This window comes from Neopsephotus bourkii, unplaced genomic scaffold, assembly GCF_033783945.1.
Source record: "Neopsephotus bourkii isolate Nb327-2 ecotype Australia unplaced genomic scaffold, CSIRO-AGI_Nbou_v1 NB_207, whole genome shotgun sequence".
Lineage (NCBI taxonomy): Eukaryota > Metazoa > Chordata > Aves > Psittaciformes > Psittacidae > Neopsephotus > Neopsephotus bourkii.
This window is the reverse complement of record NW_026900719.1, coordinates 522,053-539,091: the sequence shown is the minus strand read 5'-3', so window position 1 is coordinate 539,091 and position 17,039 is coordinate 522,053. Positions and strand designations below refer to the sequence as shown.

The 17,039-nt window shown below is 35.6% G+C and overlaps 1 protein-coding gene across 7 annotated transcripts in view; it reads left to right on the top strand.

Annotated features, from left to right (window-relative positions):
* The window catches only part of PTPN3 (protein tyrosine phosphatase non-receptor type 3), a 152,476-nt gene that overhangs the window by 84,183 nt on the left and 51,254 nt on the right, over positions 1–17,039 (top strand). For 5 of the 7 annotated variants that reach the window (XM_061344287.1, XM_061344286.1, XM_061344288.1 and 2 more), the window contains exons 7-10: positions 146–198; positions 9,508–9,628; positions 11,953–12,040; positions 14,545–14,633. In XM_061344287.1, the coding sequence (XP_061200271.1) occupies positions 146–198; positions 9,508–9,628; positions 11,953–12,040; positions 14,545–14,633 (351 nt within the window). Of the gene's footprint in view, positions 1–145; positions 199–7,288; positions 7,403–9,507; positions 9,629–11,952; positions 12,041–14,544; positions 14,634–17,039 lie in introns of those variants that run through there. The other 2 variants (XM_061344291.1, XM_061344292.1) reach the window with 2 other exon arrangements.

The following is a 17,039-nucleotide window of genomic DNA, read 5'->3' as shown; positions in this document are numbered from 1 at the left end:
GTGCTTTGACAATCAAACGTTGTAAGAAAAAATCAGATACTCTTTGAAGTAAATGAGTCTTCATATAGTGAACTAATCGTGGAGATAGTTAACAATACATTTGTACGTTATATGTCTAAATAAAAACATCTTCTCTTCTCTCCAGGTTGTCATGCCCCATTAATTCTGCTGTCGTTCTGGCATCGTATGCAGTACAATGTAAGTAATAACTAATTATTATTTTTGAATAAATATATTTGACTGACTACCTGCTCTGCTGCATGGCACTGAAATATAAGGAAAGATTTATCTCCTTACATATGTGTGGAATATTCAAAATGCTACACCGATGCTTTGTAAAGAAGATGCAGGTTATTATAAAGCCTTCAGTCAGTCTATATAGAAAAAGTGTACTTGTTAGGTCTTTAAGAAAATAAAGTTGATTCAAGAATAACATTGCTCTTACTTGTGTGTACTTGAACTGCTGACAAAAAAGGCAGGCTTTCATCGTCACTGGAAACAAAGTAATGAAACTTACTCTGTGTTACAATAGCTATGGGAAATGTTTTCAGGGAAATAAATCACCATCCTGAGTACAGTTAGGGGGAAGATAAAACTCATGATTAAGAAACGCCAGTGTTCTTATGTAGTTGTTTTGTTGTTGTTTTTTTTAAGGAATTTGAGTTGCTATGTAAAACTGTCTGTTACCTTGCAGTACATTTAAGGTGACTCTATGTACAAGAACTTACATCCTCCTTGTCTTCCTGCAACTGGCAAAATGAAACTCTAAGGGTGGTATTATAAAAAGTCTTCTGTAGGATAACCGAAATGGTGCCTGATCCTTATCCCTTACAGGCATTCTAAACAGATGGGTCTTCCTCTAGCTGGTTTTTACTTTCTCATTGAACAAACAAAAAAATGAACCCCAACAAGTGGAGAGTTTAGTGGAGAGCCGAAGGAAAGCATACCAGAATAGGTGGGTTTTCCTAACTCAGGATAGTGCTGTTATTACCAGTCTGGGGGGTTGTTTTGGGGGGGTCTTTTTATAGATTTATATTTATATATTTAATTATTTATTTATTTATATTTTATATATATGAGTGTGTGTGTATGTTTATATGTATATGAAAAAAGCAAAACCAAAACAAATTCAAAACTCCAACAATAATAATAATAAAAAAAAATCCAACTTTTTTTTTTTTTTGCTAGCTGATGGACTTTGTTTTGCTGTTCGTATGATTCTCTGCCTCAGCAAAGCATGAGGCATATGAAAGACATGTTGTCTTAAAGGAAAAGAACAAGGTTTTTGTTTTGCTATCAGGTTGTTGCCATTTACGTGAAGGTGATGGCATAGGAAAGACCTTCTGAAATCTGATTGTATAGGTCTCCTTATCTAGTCGTGTTTGCTAGGACTCTTGTCAAATTGTTTTAAATAGTTTTCTTTTGGTGTTTCAATTTCTAATCATGCTTAATAAGGAGAGTTAGAAGTTTTGGGATATGAGGTATCTGCTTGTTAAAGAACCGTTGTCTGAAGTTGGATCAGTTCTACCTGAGCTGTTTATTAGTACTGCCAATTCTTGTGGGTTTTCAGGCTGTTCTCTACTTTTCTGACATCCCTGGCATGCAGAAAGGGAAATCATTATTGTCTGCCAAACTTATGTTTATTTATTTAAAAGGTGGAGCACTTGTCACTGGCAGGAGGGCTGAGACAGATGTCTTTCATTGAAGCTTGATGTTTGGTATTTCTACTCTTGTTATTCTAACTATAATTTTCACATGCGGCAATTGTATGGCTTACCTTCTCAGACTCTGAGTTTTGCAAAGGGACAATTGGCAGTGATGTCTGTGGTGCCTCTTGAGTGCTGCTTCTCTGTATTGTCCTTTGTGCAGGTGTTTGGGTTCAGCACTGTGATTCTCAAGTGAAGCTCTGATGTAGACTCTGCACTGTTGTGGCACACCCTGTTGTCTGGTGGTGTTAAGTTACAGGAGAATGCAAGTGGGTGTGAATACTATGTCTAAGTAATGTGTGACTAAACTTGATTATGAATACAGTTCAGACACTTGAATAAGTTGTTAGCTTATTATCAGTAAATATGCTTTGTGACAGAAATGATCAATGGATTCTGAAATCCTTTTTAAAGGAGAATTTATTAAGGTGTATTTCAAATAATTCCAAAATTGTTCAGTCTGAAGGATACTCATACTGAAAAAACAATGTAATGATAAATCATACATCTTGGTTTTTACTGGTGTAAAATGGGAATGTTGTATAGTCTATAAAATTAATAAGGGACCTATGCAAGTCTGTGCATCCATTTTTGTTTGATTGGTTGGTTGGTTTGGTTTTTACTTAAAATTACACAAAGCTGATTTAGCACCACTTGTTTTCTATCACTTTGTGTAGGAAATTCACATTTCCAGAGCAGTATTTAAATGACTAACTATTGGTATGTAAGAAGTCCCATGGGTTGGTGGGAATATGCTCTTATATGCATAAATCCTTTGCTGGGCTGGGATTTGTATCTAAAGCACAGCAACAAAGCCAAGATAAGATGTTATGAATACTTCTAAGCTTTCTTTTTCCTGAGCATCAGTTGCTCAGTGATTCATTGTGGCTGGAGTCTTGTATCTCCTGTGTTACTGTACACGTCTCGGCTCTGCTTTGAGAACCAGGAGGTTTCTCTAGCATGCTGCTATCTTTGGGAGTTCATTAAGGAAGTGGTTGGCTGGTTAATTACTTGGGATTCAAATGGACTTTAACCTCTTCTAAGAAAAGGAAGGTGGGTGAGGATGTGGGGAAAACCGAACTTAGTGTGCAAGTCCCTAGGGAACTAGGCATAAGAGAGTTTGTCAGAATTTTGGATACACCAAAAAGGCAGAGATCCCAGGGAAGGAAGTGGGCTTTAAGATTTAGAGGAACATCAACAGCAGTTCAACACTGAGCGTTGCACCACATAATTCCCCCATCAATATTCTTCTTGCAAACTCTTCCAACTTGCCTTTGTTTTCTTACAGATACTACACCAAAACCTCATACTTCATAATTTATGGCAACCTGTCTCTCTTCATACTATCACTTGGGGATATGTGTGCTCCCTGCCTGTGCTTTTGTAAAGCCAAATAGTGCACAGAAGGTCATAATTTAAACAGAGAGATTTGCTCATAGGTCATTCAGGTTCCTGCTACTCTCCAGGGCATCTGTAGCTCTCATGGCTCAGAATCATAATCAGACTGGAAGAATAAAGGTGACTTTGACTTGAATTTCCATTGCCTGAATTTATTTACCAGATATGTTGAGTAGGTTGAGGATTCTGTGCATGTCCCATCTGTTCTTCTTAAGCCTGCATCTTTGCTGTTCAGTCACAGGTTCCTTTGATCATGTCTTATAGTACCTGTTGTCAGCAGTAGCAGTGTTACTTGTTTGATGGCGATGAAACTCCCAATAAGATCTGCTTGGAGAGATTCATTGTAATACATGCCCATTTTCTTTCACGTAGTTCACTGTGGTCTAGATTCATTCTCAAGCTTGCTAGCATCTCTTTGTACAGCAGCTCTTCTAAGACTGTCCTGACAGTTCAAATACAACAGCTCTTCAGCTGTTTTGGACTGTTTTCCCTTAACTATGTTTTATACTTGCACTAGGCAATAGAGGCCACTTCAAAGGATCATTGCTTTAACTATTGTTTGTTTGGTGTTCTTGCACTACGCCACAAACGATTTTTTGAATAAATAACACTTCAAAATAAGTATAATGCTATAATCTCTGGAGTGGAGATCCAGATTAGGATATTTGTCAGTGGTGTAGCTTTCTACAGTGTCTTGTAGACTTGGTACTATTCTGTAATTTTAAGGTGATGAAATTATTAAATATTTTTGTCTAACATAACTAAAAAGGGGAAAAGGATGGTTACCCAAAGTCAAGGGCCATGTAGTACAGTGTTATACTAATGAAAAAATAGTTGAATGCTGAGACACAACATAGATGGTAGAAGGTCAGAGTAGTTTTAAGATGCATTAGTTCTGCGAAACCTCTTAATGTTTTGGGAGTACTGATAACTATTCCTCTAAGCCTTTTATCCTCATATTTTTGTAAAATGAATACTCTTTGTACTTTGGATTATGCTTTGCTTTTATCAGTACTTTTTCTGATGGCAACTCTGTGGTTTCTGAAGTACACACTGTATTTGAGATGCAGAAATAGCAACTTAGTATAACATTTTTTAATTTGTTTTTTCCTTTTGTGATTCTGTTGTGTTTAACTGGGAGTAGGTTTTGAGTTGCTGGGGTTTTGGTTTTGATTGTTTTGCTTTTTAATACAAGGTATTACACTGACTGACTCTTTTTTCGTTCTGAAGTTGTGATAGGTAACTTGGAGACCACCATTGTGTATCTGTAGTGGGGGGTTTTCTGTTTGTTTTTTGTTCTTTTTCCTACAAATGTTCCTTCATTTTTATTAATGCCTAATTTCTCATCCTGTCTTACCACAAAGTGTCATTAAATTGTCATAAGCAGCTACTTAGTCATCCCTGGATTGAACATTTTTAAGGTCTCTTGAGTCTGAATCATTTTTTTCCTTTACAAAACAGGTTAGTTTTATCCACGTGATAGTTCTACTTGTCCAGTAGAGACATCATGCTTGCTTGCTTACTTAGTGGCTGAGTGGGTTAGATTTCCTTCTCTTGTCCTTATTTGGATACAGGCTCCACTTGTTGAAACACCTTTCTTTTTCTCAGTATCCACTTACGAGGGTTTTGGTCCTTTTTGGAGTTCCTCTCTGATAACAGTTTTCAACATGGTGTCTGTAATCTCTACATCTACGTGTATTTTTGTCATTTCAGTGTTCCTTTTTAGTCCCTAAATGTCTATATTTTTATGTTAGTTCTTTGAAACTTAACTGTGAGGTAGTGGATTATTTTCTGAATCCAGAAGTGTTCTCATACCTAAATACTTTAGTTACTGTTGAGAGTAGCTTACGCTATGCAGTGCATCATCTTTCTTCTATTTTCTATTTGTGCCAAGAAGTGATAATTTAAAATGCATAAACTGATTGAACTGTACAGATTAAGAAATATCTTTTCTTTTTGTACCTCAGTCTTCATATGAAGATAAAATTATCATTAGACTCTAATATTTCATGCTCATCTCAGCACTTGAGTCATTACTGCTGTCCTAATTTGAAGGCCAGTCATATAACTCTATTTTAATCCTGGACTGGAATATTGTATCTGAGGATTTTTACTCCTTGATAAAAGTTAAATTAGTTATGCAGCTTGTCTGCTAAACTTGTCCCATTTATTATTTTCTGTTCCTCTGGGAACCTGATCTGTTTCTTTAATTATCCTCTTTTAAAAACAGGCGACTCAGTTCACTTTTGTGCTTTATTCATGTCACCTAAAATAGGCAACCCTGCAAAAAGTTATGAATTCAATGTGAAGTTACTCAATTTTATTTTTTTATCTGGTACATTTTTGGTCTTTAGAAAGTTGATATTAAATGTATTTTCAAGGACTACCTTTTGTAAGCATTCCTTTGGACCAAACTGTCCATATCTGTGACTGATTCCCCTCCATGCTTGGCCAATAAGCAATTCATACATTTTCCATCAGACACCTAGTTATTTGGAATGCCATATGGAGAAAGAGGTTCTGGTGCCATTGCTTTGTATGCAGATTTTTTTATTATTGTTTACAAGCACAGTGTATATAGGACTGGAGACCAACTTGTCTTCTGTATCTTAAAGGATATCACATAGATGACAAGTAGAAATCAGTCACCCTTTAGATTATACCAAGCTAAAGGCTTATCTTTTCTACTTTCATGTTTTCTGGGGAAAACTGGAAATTGGGCCAGATTGACATGGTGGTATTTTGGTATTCTTAACATTCAAAATCAGCAACAAAATTGATTTCAGAAACTAGAACCAAACAAATAAGTATCTTGGTTGTGTAACAGAAAGCTTGAATGTCAAAATTAGCTTGGTGTACGTAAGAACCACAAGCAAATTTAGCTTGGAAGGAGCTTATTCAAAGTCAGATCACGTTGCTCAGGGCCTTTCCAGTTCAGTTTTGCATTTCTGGTGCTGAAATTTGTTGACTTTCATTTTTTTTTGGTTTTTGACTCAAACAAGAGTCTGGTTCTGTCTTTATTGCACCTTCCCTCTGGGGTAGTGGAAGTCAGAAGTGAGATTAGTGCTGCCGTACCTTAGTATGTAAGCCAACTGACCATTGGTTTCTTTGAAGAAACTACTGAATAAATGAAATCTCAAAAATTACTGTAAGAGTTATTGGCTTCTATGGCTTTTTTTGCTGCCATGTGTGTCAGACCTTCCCTCTATAAAGCTGCTCTCCCTGTCCCCTGGCCTTAATTCAGCAATATACCTGGTACTCGGGTTTCTCTTTCTAGGGAAGATGCATGTGTACCCGCAGAATTCATATTGAAATTAATCTGTATGACATGAACACACTTGTTCTTCCTTTTCTCTGTATCTGAACCTTATAAAAATTGGGGGTGGGATGGAAAGGAGAGGCATCCATTTGAATTAGTCCTTTTCTTTGATGCCTTCCTGCACAAACGTCTTTCTGCTGCCAGGATAAAGAAACAAAAATGTATACCCATGACATTGTTCTAACTGAACAAATTCTTTGTACGTTCTGAAGAAAAGATGGCTTGTTCAGGCTTCAGTAAGGCATAGGCAGTTCATACCCTATGTGAACATACATGAGGTCAGGTTTTTTATTTAGGGTGTTTTTTGGGGGTTGTTTTTTGTTTTGTTTTAACATTTATGAATTACTGTATTAAGAGTTTACCAACTACTGTTTTGGTATGTTAACATGGGAATTCATCCATGGAAAATTATTCTGTGGCTGCTTGACTATTGCACTATTCTTTTACTAAGAATTATAAAATAAATATCCTCTTTTAATTGAATATGACTTTCTAAATTAATGGTCCATCATGTTCTTATTTTTAAGCTTTGTATATTAGATATAGAACACTAAAACACAAGAATCTGGAATTCAAATGAATGTGGTTTGCGATTTCCCAAATTAGAAATAGGTCATTACTGCCCTTCTGTTGTCTTCTGGAGAAATCCAGTGAAGAGGTGGAAACCTCACATACGAGGTTGGATATGTCCTAATTTTTATTTTTTTTTCCAACTTGGATAATTAAATTCTGCAGAAAATCATTAGTCCTCCAAGATGTCTACTAATCAGCATTTATAGTTTTTCTTCGACTGTGACAGTTGGCTAGTAATAGCCAAATAGCAAATAGTACTCTAAACTGCTCCCCCTTGTTGACATGACCTCAGGTAGCTAGGAGGAAGAGGAAAAAAAGACCAGAGCACCCTCCAAATTTGGAAGATGAGCAAGAAGACTCTACCTCATAATGCATGAAGGAACAGCAGTTGCCCTCTTTAGAGAAGGTAAAACTACAGTAAAAACTTTTTGCCTAATGCAAATAAAATTGAAGTGGACAGTTACGTTGTCTTATTTCTGGCAATCTGGCCTCTTCCCGTTGACAAGAATGTAGTTCAAGCCTGCTGCGACAAACCTTAAAAATGTAGACTGTGTTTCATAGAAAAGGTGGGTTGTGATAATCACTAATAAAGGAAGAAGTTTTCAATCAACTACTGTCATTGTGAAATTGTGTGTTTTATTTTTAAGCAGTTATTAACGTACCTGTTTTGTTCAGAAAGTTTTTAATTGTTTTTACTCTTACAATAGCCTTAGTCTTGGCAGATGTGGACTTTTGTTAATATACACATATTCCTAAAAGTTATTTCCATTTCTTGTTATACTTCTGGATCTTCTGTCTTGTTGTTTTTGTGTTTTGTTTTCTTCTTCAGATATGTTGTTTGATGGAAGTGTTCAAATACACATTTTGGTTCTAACAGTAAATATTTAGTCTTTTGCCAGCCATATTGTAAAATAATTTAAAATTCAGGCTACCTTTTAAAGAGAAAGATCTAAGCATTGCAGGAACATCTGCATTCAAAATAAGTTATTTACTGTTTATCATTCCATTTTTTATTTTTATATTTCCCTTGATGCTGACAATTAGGTGTTCAATTATAGTGGCCTTTGACTGCATTTGTCTGGGAATTGTTTCGTATCACATTCTGTTTTCTTGGCTATAAAAATTACACTTTTTTGAATACTTACCTGGTAAATATTAGTTATCCCCTGCATTACAGATACTCCATACTTATTGTAGCTGTAAGTCATTTCTAACATCCAGAACTTTTCTCACCCCCCCCACCCCCCCAACCTGAATCAGTTAAATGAACCAGTTTCATACTTTGCATTTTCTGGAAACTAATGGTAGTAATATTGCTCCTAAAAGTAGGCTCTTTAACTTGTATTTAGCTGAGGGGCTTTCTATGCTGAATTGTTTGCAGTCTGTTTTGTTAATTTGCAAGTCTTATAAGTAACTTCTGGGAAGCTTTAATGCTTTATAAAACGTATTTTATGGTCCTTAGGGAACAAGCAGATTAGTACAGGTTTTAATTACTCTCTTAAATATACCATAATTTTTGTGTTAAATCTCAACTATTTAATGAAAACATAATTTCATGAAATATGGGGCTTGAATTACTTGCTTAATTGAAGTTAGGTAAATTTGTGGCAAATAGGCAAGTACCTTATTTGCAGCAACCTCCCTGCTGTCCCAAACTGTGCACCTTTATAACAAGTAAAAGGTTTATGTATGTTTTCCAGGATATAAGCCCAACATAGCTTTTAAAGAAAACTTGCATCGACTGAGGTTATAAATTCATGATCGTGCATACTTTCATTTTGTTTCAGATATGCAACCAACTGTGGATCAGAATTAGTTTTTTTGTCTAGTAATTATTTCAAACCATCTAAGAATTAATACGATTTTTGAAGGTATAACGTTTTAGGGGACTTTTTAGTTTATTTGGCTCTAAACATATATTTACTTTTGGTAGCAGTTTGGTAATGTTGTGTGCAAATGAGCAGTTATTTCTAGTGCTTTAAGTGATGGCTCAGTTCACCTGAGGCAAAATTGACAATTTAATTGTTAGGACAGATACACAAGTAGTAGTTCGAACAGTTTTTACCTGACAGTGTGAAGAGTAGATGCTTTCTCAGTCAGACCTTGTTGAAGACTTCTAGTATGTTATAGTCACATGTATATCAAATTGATTTTGTTTACCATCTCTTACTGAAGCAATTTGGTTTTTTCTAATGTCACAGTAGTGCATGTCTGTGCTGCTATGTCATGTAATGCCTGTCTGATGGGGGTACAGCTTGTGACGCAAAAGTGAGACTATATAAGTAACTAAAAGTAATGAGTCAGTGTCTGAGATTATCGCTATGGTAAGCATATTTGGAAAAAAGCCTTTCTTCTTCATACAGTTCCCTGCATTGAACACTCCCTGTCTGTTAAGTGATTTGTAATTCTTGCACTTCCTGTATGTGTATGTGTTTTAATGAGAAGGTATTTCTTGTAAATAATAACCAATTAACAATGAAAACTGTATATCTGTTTCGTGTTTCCTAACAGCACAACTTGGGGACTATAATGCTGCAGTTCATCATTCAGGATATTTGTCAAATTACAGCTTTATACCAGAGCAGAACAAAGATTTTCTTACCAAAGTAGAATCGCTACATGAGCAACACAGGTAACATTAACTTTTAGTTCTCCCTCACCTCTTGAGTTTTTAAAGAATCAAAAAAGATGGCAAAATGAAGACTAAAGATCTTGTTAGTTTCAGTACAAAGGCAGTTTTATTTCATATTGCTTCTATTAAATGAAATATTTGGTTTTATCATGTAGCTGGTATTCTAATCATATGTAGAGTACGATGCCAGTGTGGTAAAATGTTTAAATAAATTTCTAGCTATAACAACCAGCAGATCAGTTGGCCTTCTCCATTATTAATTGCAGCCATCTAGAATGCTGTACTAAATGGTTGAGGATTTTTTTGGATCAAGGGCATTTGGCTATTTTTTCAAATCCTATATATTTTTCTGTTCTGTTGGGGGGGGGGGGTAAAAAAAGCAAACAAACATAGAATCATAGAATGGTTAGGGTTGGAAAGGACCTTAAGATCATCAAGTTCCAAGCCCCCTGCATGAAACATTTCAATTAACATTGTGCTTTCTCTTCACTCTCCTGAATGTAATATACAGACTACAATAGATTATTCCAGGCAGTCCACGGCTAATTACTCTTTTTGACCCTGCTGATTTGTCTCTTGTAAGTCTGCAGCTCCAGAATTAGTGCTCTTGATCAAATACTTGTAAGCTGAATGCAAATATGACAACCTAAGAAATTGTTACCTGTGAGTGTTTGAGCAAATGAAATTCCACTGTCTGTATCTTTACTGCAACAGAGCTAATTCTCTACTCTCCTTAGGTTTATAACCTGAAATAGCTCCATATCTCCTGATTTTCCATGACTTTTTTTGTCATCTTTCAGTACTCTCACCTCTCCCTCTTTTTTCTTTACTGCTAGTGGGTGTAGTGAGTAGTTCTGAACTTCAGTTGTGCTGCCTTGCTGTCCAGAACATGCATGTTGCATTGTTATTTATGGGGCAAAAAAGAGATAATCACTGAGCTCTAAATGCAACCATTCCCTCTGTGTAGGTACGTAATATAGACTTCTTTCCTAGCAGGTGATATTCAGGAATGCAGCAGCAGAAGCCTCTACTTCCATATTAATTAGAAGTTTCCAGTAGGCTCAGGAGTTTTAAGAGTGAGACCTGTAGACAGGCATGAATAAATCTGCTGGTCTTTAGGAAGCATCATAGTGAGACTCTGAAGAGTCTTGAAGTAGTTAGTTTGAATTCATTTATTTAGTGCTGTCAGAGATATAAAACTGACTGTGTTCTGCAGAGAAAAGACTAGTAATTACTAGCGGTCCACACAGAGGTGTGGTGAGAGGTCTGTGGGAAAGACTCTTTTCTGGGTCCTTTCAATAAAATTGATGCTTTCATTGAGTGGTTTTGGTGAAGTGAAGCCTTGATGACTGAGAGGTTTAAAGTAGGTGGTGGTAGTTCAAGTTCTGAATAAAAATACTTGAGCAGACTGGACTGGGAAAAGTGTTTCTTTATTGTTTTAACACCTTTTTTGAAACTTAGATCTTCAGTACTATTTATTTCAGAGTGCAGGGAGAAGGAACAAATTATTGTACATCCTGGCAGTATTTCTTGCATTCTTCTTTGGCATTCTTAGTGAATACTTATGTCTGAGACATTGTTTTGTCTAGGTCCGTACCGGTAACATACCTAATGAGAATGGATTACTGATTGGATTCTTTGGTTTTAAAAACTCCTAGTAGATTCCATCTAGCCTTTCTGTGAAGATATACAATATGCTTATTTGAGGTATGGGGATTTTTGAGTTCTTGTTACTGGAGAACAAAATAACGTCAGAGTCAGAAGCTTTCCAGAAGACCCAAAGATAGAATCCTTGTAAGTCTTGCAGCACATTTCACATCTAGTGGCAGAAGAAAAAAATGTTTTAGGATTTATACGTAGTTGATAAACTTGGATGGCTTTTCCTTTGTGAATTTCATAGCTATAACTTAATTTTCTTTCTCACCTTATTTAATTTTTTTTTTTAGACATTCTTGTTTCTAATCTTTCTTCTAAATTCCTTCCTTCCTAGAGGCTGTGCAGTATAGAATATTTACAGATACAGCTTCTTGTTACAAAGAAAGTTTTTCTTGGGAAATTGGTTGCTCATCCCTTTAAACAAAGCACATACAAATGATTTTTCAGAAGAACAGGCCCAGAATGGCTAAGGTGTAACTTGCTCCATTTTTGAGAAGAGTTTAAGAGGGCTTTCACCACTGAGGAACTTGTGGCACTAGTTAATGAGGTTTATTTGTCAGACACTGGGCTGTGGGTTTCTTCTGGTTTCCCACATTTGAAATAAATATAATATCATGTCTTTTATTTTTGACTGTGGTAAATATGTATTTATTTTTTCCTTCTTTCAGTGGCCTCAAGCAATCTGAAGCAGAGTCCTGCTACATAAATATAGCACGAACGCTTGAATTCTATGGAGTGGAATTGCACAGTGGTAGAGTATGTTTACGTTGTGATTTTTTTACCTGGAAAAAAAAAGAGAAAGTTGTGTGTTTTACATGAACTTAATAGCATCAGAAAAAAACTCACTAGCATTTTAGTATTGACTTTAATGTGTGCTGCTTTTATTTAGAGTTGGGTAATTTTTTAATGCATTTTCAATGTAACATAGGTGTTGGAATTTCAACCATCTAAGCTAGATCTCCTTGAAGGAGTAGTGTATTTTTAACATAAATTGTTTCAATACTGCAATATATTTTACTTAATAATCTTACTAAAGTTTATGGTTGTCTTAGAGTGAAAACAAATGCTCTGTTTAGTGCTATGATGTAGTTGACAAGTGTTTTAAGAGTTCATTTTCTCTGAATCTCTGACAGTGTTAAGAGTATAGAAGGTTTGGTTGTGACTTGGGTTTTTTGGTCGGATGGGTTTTGGTTTGGGTTTTTAAGTTTATTCTTGTATTTCCTTTACTCCAGGCTAAATCTAAGCAGTACTTAACAGGGTGGAAGATGACCACTAAAAATCGATTTGAAATCTTTCAGATACAGGGTGTGCACTGATAAGAAACATGTCCCAGTATTTTACTGGCTGCTGGGATTTCATAAAATCATAGAATTTTGGGTTTGGATTTTTTAGGTATAGCACCAGTAAATTAATTTTAACAAATAGCATGGGAGATTAGTATTTTGGACTGGGACAGAGGGGAGTGGGGAATGATTTTTATTCTTCTGGCAAAGCTCCTGGAGAAAACAGTTTAGCCTAAGTAATCCTTATCAAGTGTTTAGCTAATCCTTTATTTCTGCTAAATCATGTAGATTTTCAGATTTTTCTCCTAAAGCTGTTTAAATTGGTATTGATTTTTAAAGGCAGAAACCTGGAGTAAGCTCTAAGTGCTAATAATACAGGGTTTTGCCATACTTTAGGGTGGCTGTATTATGGTAGGGGCAGATAATGTACGTGCTGTTTATCACCTGAAATACCTTAGTTTTCTCCCCAGGTGTTAAAATAAAGGGCTATCAATTCTCAATTCCTGCATGATGCTGGCATAAACTGACAGTTCAGGCATTTCTTCCAATGGAGATTCAGCCAGCTCCTCTAGCAACAGTTCTTGGCTAAGTGGAGCAGCAGGTAGCTGAGGATTACTAATAATTTCAGCTGATTCTGGTCTATCTTGAGCATATTTGAGCTGCTACCTGCCTAATGATTTTCTTTTATTATACTCTCAGCGGTAGCACTGATATTCCTCTCATCTTGTCAGTATTCGGTGTTAACGCACTATGTATTAAATAGATTATGCTCATTCTGTATGTACTGCTCTGGTATTTCACTGGAGATGTATAAATAATGCAAATTTGGTTCAGCTTCATTCATTCATGTGCCATTATCATGTTTCTGTGCAACTATTTTTAAAAGATTTATTGTAGACTTTCCTTTGTATTATTAGAGCACATGCTATCTGTTCTATTCTTCTGTACCCTCTCAATATAAAGAAATTGGGATTGGATTTACAAGAAAACTGTATATTAGCTGAGCATGGAGTACCATCTAGAGGAGCATCTAAGCTACTGAAATCTTTAACAGAATCCATTACCTTTGGTCATCCTTAAAAATATAGTGCGCAACTACTTTTAAGTCAACCCTGATGTTTTAATCAATGGATTCTACTACACTTACATGTACATTTATGCATGTGTTCATCTCTATTTACAGATTTGTTTAATAATGTATTAGTATGTGTTGATTACAGAGAAATAGGATGCCAAGACTTGTAACTTTTGTAACATCAGTTTGGGTTTAGACTCGAGTTGACAATTCGATGTCCTCCCCAACTTTTTAATTCAAGCATTTGCTTATATGGAAGCATGTGTTTCCTCTTGAGTTTCTCGATACCTATAAGGGATTGTAAATGTGTTGATTAATTTTTCCAGATAAGCGTGTTAAGCTAATGGACAGGTTTTAGTTTAATTAACAATGGATTCACTTTAATGTATCAAATATCCATGTACACGTATATATTCCTCTAGCATGCTCTCTCATATGCAGAATTGTGGTCATCTCCTGCCCAGTCTTTGTCAGCAAGACCTTTTTGGAAAAAATAAGGAATTGTTTCCTCTGTCTTTTTAAGCAGCTTAGTCAGGACATTTGTGTTCAGTTCCCAAAATTCTGTGACATTTACCTTGACTGGTCTTCAGAAGTACTTAGACTTCTTTCCCATGGTCAAATTAATAAGATTGGACTTGAAAATTTAGTTTGATACTGATCTAAAGAATATCTAGTGTAGTAAGACGAACATTATAACCTGTTTTATTGAGTGAAAGTTAATTATACCTAGTAGATAATATCAGAGGAAGGAGACGCATGTGAAGAGAAATCCAAATATGTGGTTGAACCTTTGCCTCAGGAGTAGCAACTTCAGTATAGAAAATTTGAAAATGAATTTATAAGAAGATAACTGGGAATAACACAAACTGCATCTGTGTTCTTACAGTATTTTTCTTTTGCAGGATCTCCATAATTTAGATCTCATGATTGGGATTGCATCTGGTGGAATTGCTGTATATAGAAAACTCATCTGCACAAGCTTCTATCCCTGGTAAAATCCTTTACTAGTAAAGAAATATGTCTGGCCTATTCAATCATATTTTCATTTGCTTTAGCATTTATTCCAAAGAAGCCTGCAATGCATAAATTTGTTCATTATGGAGTATCTTTCTATTTGCTTGTATTGAGATAGAAATGAAACCTGTTGCCTAGGCTTTTAATTATCTAAGACTTTTGAACTCCTTGCACTATGTGAAGTCTTGAGTTAATTCACACAAAGGTGTAAGTATATAATTAGGAGGACCCTGTGATCTTAGAGATTCACTGTTGTTATACACACCGATATGTCTTTTTAAAAGAAACAAACAACAGTATTACTAGTGAAGCTCAACAGCTAATAGTCTGGGGTTTTTTTATCCTGTCCCTCAGCAAGAAGGTATTTGCTTCATGGAAATAAAATGTAGAATTACTTCTTTGGAGTTTCAGATTTACTGGAACTTGGATAATATAATCTAGACAAATTTTTGAAAGTCATCAAACAAGGCTATGTAACGTTAACAAGGCTTACATTACTTGTTAATAGAACATTAACACCTTTTGGATTTTCAGGGAGAGACCTTTGCATTATTCTGTGATACTGAAAACACTAGAATGCGTCATAATGCTTCTTTGTGCAGTTTATTTTTTACAGCAATGTGTAAAAGAAGTCTAACACAAATGACATTAGAAATTAGTTAAGCTGTAATTATTTATAGTACTTATGGGCTTTATTAGTTATCCTAAGAATGATAACATAAATTAGAAATTATATGGAGGCTGGGCATTTTTGTAAGGTTTTGTATTGGGTCAGAAAGACCTTTTTTCCCATTTTTCTTATTTAAAATAAGTTGTGAATTTATTTTGCATACTTTATCAAGTAAAGCTTTATCATGTTATGCATGATTTCATTATGTAATTTGTGGCAGTTTTTCTGTAGAATGGTTTCAGTAAGATGGTTTAGTGTTCTTAATCATGACAGAAAAGTGCATTCTAATGGGTTGAACTTGCTTTTTGCCCCTTAATTATAGAAAAAGGTCCTTTTTAGCAATATTCCTTAAAGAAACAGGTCATTCCATTCTTTCATTTATGAACCCAACCATATAGGTATTTCCTAGAGGAAAACAATAAAATTGGTTTCAATTTAAATTTTAGTGGAAAATGTACTGCACAGTCTCTGGATTTTTCTTCTGTTTCTTTGCAGTGAGTTGTATTTCAACTCACTTGGATGTTCTGTAGCCATCCCAAATGTCTGTCAATAATGCTTTCATACAGCACAGCAACATGTTGTATTTTTCCATTTCTAATGCACACTAAGCCATAAAATACTTTTACCTTTCATCTTTGTGCCCTGAGCTCTGCCCTTTCATTTGTCAGTTTCTCAGCTTCTCTAAACAGCTGCAGGTTTTAAAAACTGTCACATCAAGGCACATTTTCTATCTTTGGCGAGTCTTGCTCTGCCAATTTGGTGACCTCAGGTATGAGCAGATAATAGTTATTCCTGAATTCCATAGCAATGGCATTTTAAAATCCAGGATGTTATGATTTATTCTTGTGAAGGAAAAGGGAGTTTTATAGCACATAAGACAGGAGGAATCCACAACTTCCTGTGCTTTTACTCTTGGAGAGCATAGAGGAATAAAATACAGAAGCTAAATCAACATTCACAAAAACATTCTCATTTACAAAAAGAAATTTAGGGAATATAACCCACAGATTTTTCATCTTAGGCAGCAATATTTCCAGCTGACAGCTGATGCAATTGTTCCAAGCTTTCCTACTCTCTCTCTAAAAATATCTTCTCAACTTGAGAAGAGCAAAACCTCACTACATAGGGGATAGCTTTTTCCTATATTTTTCTGAACGAATTAGTCTTATTTCTTTAGGTAGGAATGGTGTCCATTCCTTGCCCAGCCCAGTGTCCCTCACTCAAACAAGCAAACAAGGAAAGTCACCAGAGCAGACTACGTTGTGCTGCATTTCAGTATACTTTCAATTTCTTTTTAGACCTCAAAGCAGGATATATTTCTGTAATATCTGGAGTTTTAATGTGTCAGGAGCTGAAGGTGTGGAGGTAAGGAGATTCCTTACAGAACAGGATATGCCTGAAAATACAAAAAGACCCTATTCAGATAACTGGAATAGTATTTAGGCTTTTTATGTAACACCACTTGCGCTAAGTAGATTTTTCTATTGGCTGAGCAAGCTTCACCATAAACGTGGTAGAACTCAAGGTGGCAGCAGACACCATCAAAGCACTCTTTCCAAAACTTTAAGTACTCTGCAGCATTAGTGCATGACAATACAACTATGCCATATGGTAGTAGTCAAAGGGGAGCCAAAAGTTTCCAGGAACAGAGGCAGTGAGAGAGTACTGCCTTGGCAAAAGGCTGATTTTCAATCAAAGCAACCTACATAAAGA